Source organism: Hirundo rustica, chromosome 3 (assembly GCF_015227805.2).
Source record: "Hirundo rustica isolate bHirRus1 chromosome 3, bHirRus1.pri.v3, whole genome shotgun sequence".
In the NCBI taxonomy this organism is placed as follows: Eukaryota; Metazoa; Chordata; class Aves; order Passeriformes; family Hirundinidae; genus Hirundo; species Hirundo rustica.
Window position 1 is genome coordinate 71055985 of NC_053452.1, and position 14443 is coordinate 71070427.

Below are 14443 nucleotides of genomic sequence, written 5' to 3' on the forward strand. Positions count from 1 at the left end.
AGGAGGCTGAAACAGAACTCACTGCTATTTATGTGACCTGGAAATTACATACTTCTTTGGAATGGTGGGTTCTCGTACATGAGTTACAGTCTGAGGAGGTAAAGTACATTGAAACATTCCATGTGTTCCCAAGCCAGCAGTAGTTTCTAATCCAGGATCTTATCTGAAATTTCATCTTTTGATTTTAATATTTCATGAGCAATGTGGATTTCTGGTTGAAATACCACTTTTATTAGCTATCTTAAACAGTTATGCTTATTCCAGAATTTATGCACAGCTTTCTTCAGCATGCAGAGTCGTTTGTGAGGTTTTTGAGTTGGAGATCCTAATTACTAAATATGCACTGGGTCCTTTGTGATAATCCTGGTATAGTTTTTATGTCTGGCAGAATTTGTCTGAGCTATGCTTAGCTACATTTTTTGTGCACTATTTCAGTGAATGTATAATGCTCTCCCTTTCTGAAGATTAAATATATTGTAAACAGTTCCTGTTAAGACAGCTTTGCAGTGGGAAGTGAATTGGCTCTGTGATCCCCTTTTCTTTGTAGATCAGCGCTAGTAAGCGTGTGATATTTGAAAGATTGTTCTAATTCTTGTTTCTAGTTTATATTTTCATTGTGATAGCAGTGATCACATTCAAAATGTGATATGCTTTGTTTGGGGAGCTTGACTGTAATTTGGCTTACGTGTAGTCCCCTGTGAGAAGCAAATGTGAGAGGAAATATCTGTTAAGGAAGAAAATGTCTGCTAATTATGGTGTTTCTGAATGTTGTTTGTGTTTGTTTTATTGGGTCTTTAAAAAGAAATAAACAGAAAACTCTGTTATTGTAGCATAGGATTGTATACGGTCTTCTTAATCTGCTTAAAATTCAGTCTTGGAAGTAACTCCCCGTATTTTGACAAACAGCGTTTTCCTGCCTGTAGTTTTCATTTGTCACACAGCTGCACTCAGGTGTGGTGTGGAGGATTAAACCATGCAGATCCTTTTCTCTTTAGCTCAGTATTGCCATTATATAAAATATATATGTAAGACTAGTGAATAGTAAAACTGCTTTCTCAGGGAAGGACTGGAGGGGAATAAAGAAAATGTCTACACTGGGATATAACTCTGTTCCTCTCCTACCTGAGACATTCTCCAATTTATAGGTTGGAGGTATAAACTCCTCAATGGCTCCCCTGTGGGGTTTGTTTGATGTTCTAGTTAAACTAATTATTGCTGTTCTTTTATTTTCCTTTGCCTTCTCCTTAAAAAATAATTAAATGCATGATTGTTAATGTGGCCTTGAGATTGAGTTGTTAATCATATGAAAGTCAGGAAAATGAAAATTATGATTCCCAGAACAAATATAACAGGGTCCCTCTGGTCATGCGTGATATTTCATGTTTCTGAACTTTTATGCTTTAATATATAATGCACAGTATTACAGGGTTATGGTTCCCACAGCAGCTATAACTTTGAATTTTCAAACTTCCATGCAATTAAAATTTTAAACTCATTGTTGCAGTTTTATAGGTTGCTGAATTACCAGCTCTCGTTCTGATAGTATATTTGAAGTTGTAAGAGACTTTACTAAATAATACTGTGAAATTATTTTTTGTTAAAAATGCTGGAATTTGAATACTTACATTTAGAAGTAGCAGAAGCAATGTTTAATGGAGAAAAAGGCTTTAAAGAAGTCTAATGGATGTGTTGCTTTTCTTTTTGCACTAGTTTTGGATGATGAAGACAGCAACAACATCACAGTAGGTTCTCTTGTCACTGTTCTGGTCACACTAACAAGACAGACCATGGCAGTAAGTATTAAGAATACTTGTTTTTTCATGGAAGCTGCGGGTCTACACTAGTAAAAAGGCATTTCTGTATGTTTTGTAACTGCTGGGTTAAGATTTGAAATTGAGAACTTGTGCTCTTAATCTGTCCTTATGGTTTTGTTTCTGAATGAAAAAGTTTTCCTGGAATAAAATCAAAGTTCAGTCTGACCCACTGCAGTTGTCTAGGGAACAGTAAAAGAATATGGCAAGTGGTACTGCTCTGAGGTTTGTAAACAACAGGAAAAGAGACATTCAGAAACTTGGTTCTTTAACTAAAATAAAATACTCAAGTGCTCAGGACAGTGTTTGATTTTGCTTTATGTGGGCTCATAATGTTACAAATCTCTTGGGTGTTTTAGACACTTTTATGAGAGTAACACAGTCCAGCAGAATGCTGAATATGCATAACTTAATATAAAGGAGGTACACCAATGTCACATAAAGTAAGTGGACTGCTATGTAGGAAACAGTGTGGCATAGCCAAAGCAATACTATACCCTAGTAGTTAAACTTCTGACTTGTGCCTGTTTTCTAGCTTAAAATGCAGTAATAGCTTTCTTTGAACAAAAAACTTGAATACATAGAACCTAGACTAACTTTGACATGTCAAAAACGACAATTGCATCTGTACTAATGACGTAATTGTCTAAGTAAACAGAAGGTCAGAGTTACACCTCTAAGGTAAGGCACACAAGCCTGAGTATTGCAGGTGAGATCAGACTATTGAAGCCAGTTCAGCAGAAAGTTTGCATGTATAAGCTCATGCTGTGGCAGCTGAGGGTGCAGTGATAGAAAGTAAAAGCACTGTATCACTATGCTGGAATTGCAAAATGAAGGACACTGAAAATTATGAGGATATCGAACTGTACTTAGAAACTAAAATATCTAACAGCATGTAGAAAATTCATTAAGGATGTTTCCTGTGTGACCTCCAGTAGGCAGTCTGGCATAGGAACACGTGACTAAAAGGACAGCTAGCCTTTTGTATGATGCATGCTTTCTGTGGTGGTATTTCCTATTTGCCATCTTTATATATGACAGCTCCTTGGGACTATTTTATTTGGGTAGGTGTGGTGTGGGGTTTTTTTTTGTTGTTTTTTTGGTTTTGTGTGGGGTTTTTTTTTTTTTTGTTGGTTTGTGGGGTTTTTTTGTTGTTGTTGTTGGGTTTTTTTTGTTTTGTTTTTTGTTTTGTTTTGTTTTTGTTTTTTTGTTTTCTGACATATACTATATTTTGAAGAAAGAAATGCATTAAAAATCCATTTACATAGAGGTGTCCCAGTCTACAGAATGCTAACTTTGTGTTGTGGCTTAACGTTTCACATTTCTGGTTTGATTTGTTGTTCTGTGTCCCTGAGTAGCAGAGCAGCTGTTGAAGTTTTTAATGCTCTGACAACTGGAACAGAATTATCATTTTACTACTGCTTGCTTTTGTGATGTAGAATTTCTGTGCTTTATAAAACAAGTAGATTCATTGGAACAAGAGGATGTTGCTACTAAATTTCTTTATAATACTAGTGATGGAAAAATCTGAGACCAAATGTTTGAAATAGTGTTTAAGTTTTGGTCTTTTAATCCCCTGTTGTGTCTGTCACTGATAAAAGAATTTGCCATGAGTAGAATATTCAGACCTGATTAAGATGATTTAGTTTAAGTTCAAATATGAAGTAATAATTTGCTCTTGGTACAGAGAGGCATGAGTAGTTTTCACATCTTTCTCTAACCAGGAAGTCTTCGAAAAGGAGCAGTCTATATGTGCAGCAGAAGAGCAACCAACAGAAGATGGGGTAAGTGAAGAGTGAATGTTCTCCTGGCTAATTAAAGAACTTTCTTTCACATCTTAAATTGCTAATTGTGCACTTCTCAAGCATTTTTTTCAGAAATGTTTACTGAAGTGTCCTTTGAGCTGTGCTTTCTAATTTTGGTTCTCAGCTTAAAACACTTAAATTACAGTTGAATGACTGAAATTTTATGAACAGAATAAATATTTTAGTACTGCTTTCCTGCAGCAAGGAGATGCCAGCAAAGTGAAGAGCAAAGGATGGCAACAAAAGAATAAAGGAACCAAGAAAGCTTCAAAATCAAAGAAAAAGAAGCCATTGAAAAAGAAACCTGTGCCACCTTCATTGCAACCACAAAAACAGCAGAAGCAAAAACAAGCTAATGGGGTAGCTCACAGATTCATTGATACTTATAATTTTATTCAGTTTATCACTTGTAGTCTGATGGGTGGTTTTGTATCTGTCTCTTACATTTCAGTTTATGTTTTTGTGAAGTGTGTCTTCTTAAAATAGCATTTGTTTTCTCTACATTTAACAATTACTAGTGAATTCATCAGGGAACCACCATGGCAATGTTTGCAGTGGCCTGCTGGAATTTCAGCTATTTTAAAAATTTGGCTTCATAGTCCCTTCTTACTATTAGTTCTTTTTATGCTGCCTTCTTGGAGGTAAATGGTTTCTTTAAAGATAAAAACTGAAATGAGATTTTCTTCTGATAAATTAAGTAGCTTGTGCTTTCTTCAGTTCTCTGTAATTTTTCTTAAGACTTTATGAAATGCAGTCCCAGAGTCATAGAATGGTTTGGGTTGAAAGATAATTTGGCTTAAAGAGCATTTAGTTCCAACCCCTCTGCCATGGGCAGGGGTACCACTCACTAGATGAGTTCCCCAGGGCCCCATCCAGTCTGGCCTTGAACAGTTGCAGGGATGGGACATCCAATCTGGGAATCAAATGCTGTTTTTTTCCTATTCCTGTTGCGAGTACCATATGGAGAAGTAAAATGCCTTCCATGCTCCTTTTAGGAAATGAGATGAAAAGGATTAATCTTCACTGTAGACATAACTCTGAGACAAGAAGAGTGTAGATTGTGCAACCCAACCTTAAGGCAGGTGCTGTGAGTTCTGTGTGCTACAGTAATGCAGGCAGACTAAGTTAGAGGTGTTGGGTTTTTGTTTTTCTTTCCTATTAGGAAGTCGTCGTGAAGGAAGAGGAGGAGGAGGTCTCTGATAAAGGAAGTGAATCTGAAGAAGAAGAAACAAACAGGGACTCTCAAAGTGAAAAAGATGATGGAAGTGACAGAGACTCTGACAGAGAACAAGATGAGAAGCAAAACAAAGATGATGAAGCTGTAAGCCTTAGTTTTTCTTGAAGGGTGATGTTGCCTCTGGGGTTGAGAGAAAATGCATTTTAATCCTCTAGCATCCCCTAAGGCTAGGCAACACTAGGATGAAGGAGTAATACCAGTTCTCCAGAGGTTTTCAGACCTCATTCTGGTATAAGAGCTTTGTCGTTGCAAGTTTGTTTCAGAGTGAGTAGCGAAGAATCTTTTCAGCATGGTCAGAAAACTTAGAAGTGACATGAGAAAAATGGCTGAACTTAAGGAGAAAAAAATACATCTTGCAGCTGAATTTGATCACTGTCTGCTGCATATTTGGGACTTAAAGTCTCTCATCTGAAATGTGTTCTTTACAGGCAGTGGCTGTTGCATGCTGCAAGTGCATACTAAGCATGCAGTAATTGAACAAACTTGTTCAGGTGCTTACTAAACTCTTGTAAGTGTCAGGTTATTGGTTTAAATCTCTAATAGTGTAATAGAGAGTAAAACATTGTGGCGGTAGGTGATTTCTGCACCATAGGTCCTACAGTAAAAGACTTGAGTGACAGCTGAATGGCCCCTACAGGGTAAGATTAACCTTCTGATGGGAAAGAAATCATCAGACTTGTAATGAGGACTCTTATGGCTGAGGTAGAGAGCGTTTATTGGTAGTGTTGTAAAATTGAGTTTTGAAGAATGTGTGCAAACCCCACAGATCTTCTTTTTCCCTTTATAGTGTTTAGTATTGCACAAGAACTAGTCACATGTAGCATTTTTTGGACCATTTTCTGTCTTTTTAATGCAGAAGATGGCTAGTACACAGTAATTCTTTAACCTTATCTTTGACAGGAGTGGCAAGAATTACAGCAAAGTATACAGAGAAAGGAGCGAGCCCTTCTTGAAACGAAGTCAAAGATAACACATCCTGTTTACAGTCTTTTTTTTCCTGAGGTCAGTAATCAAAAACATTACAGTTGTGAAACATAAAACTTAATATAAATTATTTGGTCCTTTTATATTTTTACTCTAAATGTTGGGTTTTTTAAAAAGCTTAATGCCTGGGAAAAATCTAGTATTAATTTTATAAAGTGTTAACTTATAAAATTAAACACTTTCAGATACTTTTCTAAAACCTTTTTCTTCATTATTCTTTCTACCCAGTTCCCAGAGACTTGCAAACCTGTATACAACTTAAGGTGAAATATTGAGATGTTTTTAACTCTACATCTAACTGCAAGTGCCTGTGACTGAGGGGGGCCCTGACCCCTCCTGTGTTATGAATAATCACAGGAGAGTTTGGGATCAGCAGATAGTTTTGGCTTCCTGGTAGACTTTGTCCTGGTTTGGGGACAGATTTGAGAGAAAACCCCTGTACAGGATCCCTCTGGGAAGCAAGCCCAAGCGGCCCCTCCCTCCAACCAGTCCGAAAAAAACCCCCTCTTTGGAGAAAAGTGGAAAAAGCTATTTTACTAAACAAATGAAGTACATGCAAGTATAAAGAATGAATAATATGAAACAATAAAACCTCTCCTTCTGAAGTGAGATGGCAAATTGAGAAAGTCCTTGCCGTGGGTGTAGCTCGGCTCTCTCTCTCTCAGTGCCTCTCCTCAGTCCCAGTCCCTCTGGCGCTGCTGGAAAATGCCGAGGTCCAGGCCCCGGTGGGCCGCAGGTGCAGCCCCCAGTGCTCCCCTGGGTTTTCAGTCCAGAGCAGGTTTAAACAGTTCCAAGAAAAAGGAAAAAAAAAACAGTCCAGGGAATTTCTCTGCCCTAGCTAGCTGAAACTAACTAAAAGCAAAGAAAAAATAAATCTCTGTCCTGCAGTCTCTCCAAGCCTCCACCGAACACCCTGGCCGCAGAAGAATGTGTTGGAGTCAGGCAGTTTTCTCAAAACAAACTCGGCGCTTCTCCTTGCTCTTAGAACCAGTCTTTAAGGCACAGGACTCAATGTACAGCATAAACAGAACAGGCAATTGGGGATACAAGCATCATAAAGTTACCCTAGGACAGACTTCCAGTCTCAGTGCGGCAATATGGTGGCAGCACAGCGTGCAGCTATGGAAGATGGGGTTGGCTGGCAAAGCTGTCTCTTGCCACCACAACGTAGTCTGGATGAGGCAGAAGACAACTGTGGAATGGTCTTTCCTCTAGAGATCAAAAATATGAGCTCACGTGGATGAGCGTCAGAGGAAATGAGATATTTGAGAGTGGTGACTCAGTATAAGCGGAGGTGTGTTAACAGCAGCCTTTGGTGCTGAATGTATTATCTGATCTGTCAGTTGTTACTTGCACTAACAACTAGCCACTCAGTAGTTGTCTGAGAAGCCCTTAGCAGTGGAACCTGGAAAAAGGGGGATTTTTTCCAAGTGGAGGGTTTGTGTTCTACGCAGATAAGTTAGGTCCTTGAGGTGACCTGGTTGGAACCAGGAGGAAGGGGTATTTGGCCACATTTTCTTTCCTGGACAGTGGTTCAGAGGTTTCCTTTGCTTCCTTCCAGTCTGACTAAGGAACTAATCTAGGATCTCTTCTCTGTTGTGCTATCTCCAATAATGGGGGTGGGATGCAAGGCTTATGCTTCCTCTTGTGGTTTAAAGAAGACAACTAAGATGGGAAAGAAGAGTAAAACATGAATTGAAAAGGAAGACACTGTGTATATCTGCTCCCTCTCCTCAGTCCTCAGGGCTCTTTATGTCCATACCCTCTCCAGTTTGTGGCATGTGCAAACATAGGCCATTGTCCACATGCTTGTGATCACATTGTTCCTGCTGGTTTTACCTGCTAGCAGCATTAAAAAGCAAACTGGGAAGCAAGACTTGTTGATGAGGACCCAGAGAGGACATAAGGTGAATAAATTGTCTTCCTGAAGGCCTTAGCTGACATCTAGTTTTGTAATGGCTGAACTTGAAGCTGTATTTTTCTGACAGTTGGATGCACTCCCACCTCTCAGCTTCCAGCAGTACACCAGCATAATGTTAAAAGGTGTACTGGCATTCTGCTCTTGTGGCTGCCTTAGAGCCTGTCAAATATGCTGCAGAGTCTTAGTACCTCCTTGCTGAGAGGGCTTTGGTCAGCAGTTGAAGCTCACAGACAGTAAGTGCCATGCCCAGTGCCTTAGGGGTGCTGAATATTTGTATTTCTCTTTTACTGAAGTGAGGGTCCTTTCAGAGACTTTGCTTATACTTAATTTGTATAAAGCTGCATAAGCTTCAGCTCTGTGTAACCAAGTTGTATATGGGTTTTATGATAAAAAAGCCTAAATAAAGCTTGCTGCTTAAAAGAAATCTAGGGCTGATCTGAATGCTTGAACTTGAAAGATACACGCATATCCTCTCGTGGTCATGCAGTTGTAAATTTTCCAACTTCCCTTCACTGATTTCATGAAAGCTGAATGCAGCTGTACTTCGTGCTGTAGCTGCAGTTGGAGTGTGTTCAGATAGAGTTCATCTGCAACATCTGAGAAACAAAAACCATCATACTCTGGTTTTTTTTTTTGTTTTTTTTTTTCATTTGTTATTTAGAGTATTATTTGTACTGTGGTCATGGCCAGTTCAGAGATAAGAAACTAGAGATAAAATGCTGTGTTCCAGAATTCAAAGATGTTTGGGTAGTAGCTGAGCATAATACTACTTGTTCTCAGGAGGCAGCCTTAATGCCATTTCATCCAAGTTTTGGGGCAGTTGATTACTCTGCCAGAGATGTGTCTAATCTATGCAGGTTCCTAAATAATTATCCTCTGCTTCTGCATCCATGGGTCCAGAAACAGCACAGATTGTAGCTTTGACATTTCTTAGGTAGAAACTGGCCTTGGTGTTCCAATTTCATGAACATACTGGTTCCCTGGCATGCCAAACTTTGCACCCATCTGTTAAAGGGCTTTTTGCCCACTTGCCTGTTAGTTTGCCAGATTCTCACAAGCATAAACTTTAAATTCCACCCAATAAGCAAGAGGAAAATCGCAGTCCTGTGCAGTTGTCCTTTCTGTAAAAAAGCAATGGCACTTTGGGATCAGGAGCTTTACTTCCAAAAATTTTACTCTATAGAATCCTTTGAGCTTTAGATCAATTATTATTGTTTGCACTGTTTTTTTTTCCCCACTTGGCTGTTATTTTTACCGGTTTTTGTGAAAAGCCATTTGATGATTTTGATCTTTATCTGTTTCCATCACTCTCAACAGCAAGGATTTTTTTTGTTGTTGCTGCTGAGAACAATGTATAGTAAGTCAGCATAGCGCTTTGGTAAAATCAAAAATAACATATTGATACAACTGCAGGTCCTTTTTATTATGCTCACAGTCCTCATAAGCCCAAAATGGTGATTAGCCATTTCTGCAATGGATCTTGCTTCTGTAGCTCTTGCTCATCTGTACTATTTATACTGTTCATCTTTCTATTCCTAGAGGCCTCTTGGCTAAGAAGTAAACACTTCGACTGCCTAAGAGTCTTCTTTGCTACAGCTGTCAAGAAGATTGACAATATATTTACTGTTGAAACTTAACAGATAAAATAACTTATGCCTTGTAATCGCATGGGATGGATTTTCCTAAAGAAAGTCACTTGGAATAGCTGTAAGAAGGATTTAGAATTCTGCACATTCTGGTCTTAAATAGTATATGAATAGGTTTTTGTCCTGTTCTCTGTGCCCGTTCCAAAAGCGCGAGGGAATGCTGTTGCTTCACTGTGATGCTTTTACTTTAATACACTTCAAAATGGGAAATTCAACATGTTGTGTTAATTTTACATCTCTCGGTTCTGGAACTCAGGAGGGCCAATCAGTGTTTTTAGTTGTTGGTGCGAGTGTCTTGTTTGTTGTAAATAGTTGAATATTTCAGTCAGATTGTGATAGTGTAACAATTAGTCACTTCAAAAGAAAAAAGGACTTAATTGTAATTTTTCAACATGCATACTTTAAATCTCAGATCACCAAACGCTAGCTTCTGAGGTGTTAAAAAAGTCTAAAACTACTGAACTTTTAACTCTTCTGGTAAAGAAAAAAATTCTTCAGATTCTATGTATTAACAGCATTTGCTTCCCAAGTGTGGAGTTTAGAAGCAGCTCGTGGGTGGTGTTGAAAGTCCACTTCATCCTTTCATCCAGTCCTTCTAATACTGTTAGATAAAAAATGAAACAAAACAACTACTTTTTATGGGACACTGAAGCAACTGCGTGATGGTTTTCAGTGTAAATGTATAAAACTTTGATCCCTGGATTGAAGCTTTGACTTGTAACTCCAATAAGATGCACTTTTTAGGGCTCTAATCTGTTATAAACATGGTAAGTTGCCAAACCATCAGGGGTGAGTAAAAGTTGGTTTGGAGCACAGTTCACCATTTGGGTTGTCTAAAAAGAATGTGTGTATTCTCCCTTTTTCCCTGAAGGGTAAGATCATGCTGTTGTGACTGTTACCTATCTACTAAAATACTTCTTCATAACCATATAGAAGTCTTCCCCCTTGCCCCTCACTATTCTCACTTGTTTTAAAGAAAAGGCTTTAGGAGGTGTAGAAACAGGAGCTTGCTTTGCAGTACTAAACTAAGGGGTTTTTGTTGGTGTTGGTTTTTTTTTTGTTGTTGTTGGTTTTTTTTTTTTTTTTTACAATAAAAGGGTTTCAGCTTCTATTAAAACAAAGTGGATTTTGCCTAAAATGGGTGCCAGGGGTTTGTCCAAAAACAGGTAGCATTTAAATGAAGAAGTTGATGTTAAAGAACTGTCTTTACCATTTGAGAATAGTTGTCTGGGCTGCTGAACTGCATCACAGTCCTAAAATTCTGACTCCAGTTCAAAGAAAAAACCACTATTTTTGTACAGTGTTGCCATCTTATATGAAGGACCTCACTAATTTAATTAATTGAGGAACTCAGCTTTAACATCTGCAATGGCAAAGCCTTGAGACCTGAAGCTATTTGGAAACCTGTGTGTGATAGGGAGCAGTTGTTGGGCATCCTTTACAAATATTGACTGATACCGAGTCATTTCCTTGAAGTGAAATCTCAGTGTGTTCAAATGTTGTTTCACTTTTTGGAGGGGGAAGCAGGGGGCAGGGCATACTTGCCTGAAAAAGACTCTTCTGCAAAGAGTTCTTTATCTTTCTTTGCGCTTTCCTTACTTTATATGCTCAGGTTTTTATCCAGGTTGGATTTGTGTTGAAGCACCTAATGTTGTTTTATATTGCATGAAGTTACTCATTAATCCTCAGTGGACACAATTCTTCGGGGTAGTTCCATGTCCCACATGGTAGCTGAAGTTGGACTACATGGAATGAAGCCTTTGGAGTAACCAGCAGTTGCTTGTGATAACCTGTTTGCTTTCATTGTGCAGTGTGCACCATGTATTTATTCATGCACATCCAAGAGTTTAAAAAAGCCACCGGACACAAACCTTTCCTTTCTGTCTGTATTACAAAGACCAGTGAATCCTAATTACCTGTTAAAGAGTATAGGGGCATCTTTTTCTATGACTTCAATAATCCTTGGGGTTTTTCCCTTTTTTTTTTTTTCCTCTTTCTGAAAGGAAAAACAAGAATGGTGGTGGCTGTATATTGCAGATCGGAAGGAGCAGATGTTAATATGTATGCCATATCACGTTTGTACACTAAAAGATAAAGAAGAGGTAAAGTACTTGGAGAGTTTTTTTTTTCCTGGGGTATTACTAAACTCTGTTGAAGTGTCTCTGGTATGCAAACACATGTAGATTTACTTTTTTTTTTAATAAATTTTACTCTCTTGGTAAAAGGAAAGAAGTGCCTTTTAACTATGAAAATTGATAGTGGAGAAAGAAGTAATTTAAGATGACTTTGAAGTTTCTTTGTAGAATATGTTTTTTTTTTTCCTGATATCAAAAGATGATGAAAAGCAGTATTCATACACAGTGAAATTCCTAAATTTACTCAAATTGTTAGAAATATTAAGTGTTCTCTTTCTGTACAGCAGAGACTCTGACAAATTAATTAGCTTTGGCTCATGTGAACTTCACTGAACCTGTAACCTTCGGCAGGGCTCCTCTTGCCACTTTTCTGAAAAATGAAGACCAAATGTGTTTTTCAAATCAGATGTTACATTCAATTTCAAATAACAGCAGAGTTAGATAAAACTTCCAGCAGACTTAAGTATTTTAACCTGTGTGGGTTTTTAAGGTTTAGCAATACAGCAGGGTGAAATTGTGTATTAATGTAGTTACTTGGCCTAATTCAGAAAAAAATGTAAATGATTTAGTGACTCAATGATTATTCAGCTTTCATGGCAGGTATTGTGACTCTTTTCTGCAGGTGTTTTATTACATAGAGATGTTCAAAGAAGTGTCCCTAGTAAGAAATGAAAATTTTCTATTATTCTGTAGTAGTGTTCATTGTTCATTGGAGGACTCAGGTACTTGTTTCAATGTGTCATTTGAAAGCTGCAAGAACTTTATGGTGTGAAATCTCTTTTGTAGGTAGAGCTGAAGTTCCCAGCACCAGGGAAGCCTGGAAACTATCAGTACACAGTTTATTTAAGATCAGACTCATATATGGGATTGGACCAGATTAAACCACTGAAGGTGATGCTTGACTGTGTTATATACTTGTATTACATCAAAAACTACTTCATACCGTCATTAAAACACCAGAAGTCCTGTTTATAGAATTCATCCTGTCCTAATTTTAGAACAAGTGGGAAGGATGGACTTAAAAATGGTTTCTGCCTAATGTACAGTGGTAGTTTTATGATGGATTAAATAGGACTAAAATTCTAGATGCTTTCCCATGTATGTGTACTTTAATTCGTGTTTTTCTAATTGTTCATGCAGTTTCTGCAGTGTGGTTGGCTGTGGCTTTTTATACTTTGAGGTTTGCCATACCATTTCCCTGCCCTTCCTTAGTCCTAGATTCTTCCAGTTAATGGGAAAAATCTGGCATGCTTTATTTATGGAAGCAGTTCTTGGTTTTGTTTGTTGTTTGCGGAGTGGAATGGGATTTGTTTTGTTATTTAGTTGGTTTTTTTAACTGTACTTTTCTGGGCTGCATGTTTGTTCTGCGTGTGTGGATTTGTTTGTTTTCCCAAATTGCTGTTTATTGTCTGTAACCCTTTTCCCCCCCTCCCTTCTCATTCCTTATCCAATTACAGCTGGAAGTTCACGAAGCAAAACCAGTGCCAGAAAATCACCCACAATGGGATACAGCAATAGAAGGTGATGAGGACCAGGAGGACAGTGAGGGCTTTGAAGACAGTTTTGAGGAGGAAGAGGAAGAGGAGGAAGATGACGATTAAACATACTGTTGATTGACTACAGTATCTGCACACAGTGCAAGCTCTTGGTCTGACTGTGGAACTTGTACAATTAACCAAGAAACACAGTACAGAAGCTTTGAGAAGGCTGAGTTTAAATTTTCTTTACCAATTAAGAGTGCATTATGTAACTTCTCAGTGGAGGTGAAACAAATCTGTTGCCATTGATACACCTTGGAATATGCTTATGGCTCATTATAGCCTTCAAAGTGCAGGATGGTGCATTTGTTTCAATTGAAAATAAAAGCTTTTTTATTATAAATGTCCGAAAGTGTGGGCTATATATTGTCTGATGAGTTTAGGGTCCAATTTAAATAAAAGGTACTATTAGCTAGGAGCAAACTTTCAATCAATTTTTCTGCGTTAGGAATTTATTTTAGAAAATGTTTTTGTATATTTGACATTACAAATCTCTGTTGATTGAAACAACATTTGCTCAACTTTCAAACTTGATTGGTTCTGTGGTATTCATTAACTATTTTGCTGTGATGCTGCTCACATCATTCATAGCTTTAAGAATCTGTTTTAGTTAACTTGATCACTACAATTTGGCATCGTATCCATTGCCACGTTCCATATATTCCGGAGGGCTGCTTTTTTAGGACTGTTGCCTTTTTATGCCCAAGATTATAATGGAAATCATAAACTTTCTTGACTCTGCCATAGGATACTTAATGGCTTAAAACATTTTTAAGCCTTTATTTCATCAGATCAGCAGGAGATCTGAGTCTTTTGATAAACAGAATGTCTGTAAGTAATTTTGGGACCACATGTTATGTAAGTTAGTGGCTTTTGTGTAATACCTTTATAAAAGGTACATGCTGAAAGCCGAAGTATATTCTTAATTCTGAATCTACTTGACACCGTCAGAAACATTTTAAGGGTAAAATACAACATGCAGAGAGGGCGTGTTTTGTATCAGTTTTGAATTCCCATCAATAAACTGGACAATTTGATGGCTGTTTGCATTTGTAATAGTGTGCATCTTTGTCTGAGGTTGTTGTTTTGTTGGGGTTTTTTTTCCTACCCGTGTCTTCTGCAAGGTTGTAAACAAGATAGTGATTCTGTTCCTAGCCCTTTCAAAGAAAAAAAAAAAAAATCAAGTCTAATTAGAGAATAAATTCAGGGAGGAGTGCATCCAGGACTATTAGTGTATTTTATGAGACTTGAAAAAAGCCGTGGATGTGTTCCTCCTTTTCTTCCTCTCAATAAAACAAATTAAATGGTGCATTTCTATACTTCAGAAATACTTAGGAGTGTTCTGCAAGTAGGAATAGATGTATTT

The 14443-nt window shown here is 37.8% G+C and overlaps 1 protein-coding gene across 1 annotated transcript in view; it reads left to right on the forward strand.

Annotated features, from left to right (window-relative positions):
• SEC63 (SEC63 homolog, protein translocation regulator) overlaps nucleotides 1-14118 on the forward strand; it is a 36528-nt gene extending 22410 nt beyond the window's left edge. Inside the window, exons 11-18 of the mRNA XM_040058837.2 lie at nucleotides 1711-1793; nucleotides 3536-3595; nucleotides 3818-3976; nucleotides 4779-4937; nucleotides 5754-5855; nucleotides 11408-11506; nucleotides 12326-12430; nucleotides 12997-14118. Of these exons, the coding sequence (XP_039914771.1) occupies nucleotides 1711-1793; nucleotides 3536-3595; nucleotides 3818-3976; nucleotides 4779-4937; nucleotides 5754-5855; nucleotides 11408-11506; nucleotides 12326-12430; nucleotides 12997-13140 (911 nt within the window). The 3' untranslated portion in view covers nucleotides 13141-14118. The remainder of the gene's footprint in view (nucleotides 1-1710; nucleotides 1794-3535; nucleotides 3596-3817; nucleotides 3977-4778; nucleotides 4938-5753; nucleotides 5856-11407; nucleotides 11507-12325; nucleotides 12431-12996) is intronic.
• The last annotated feature ends 325 nt before the right edge of the window (nucleotides 14119-14443 follow it).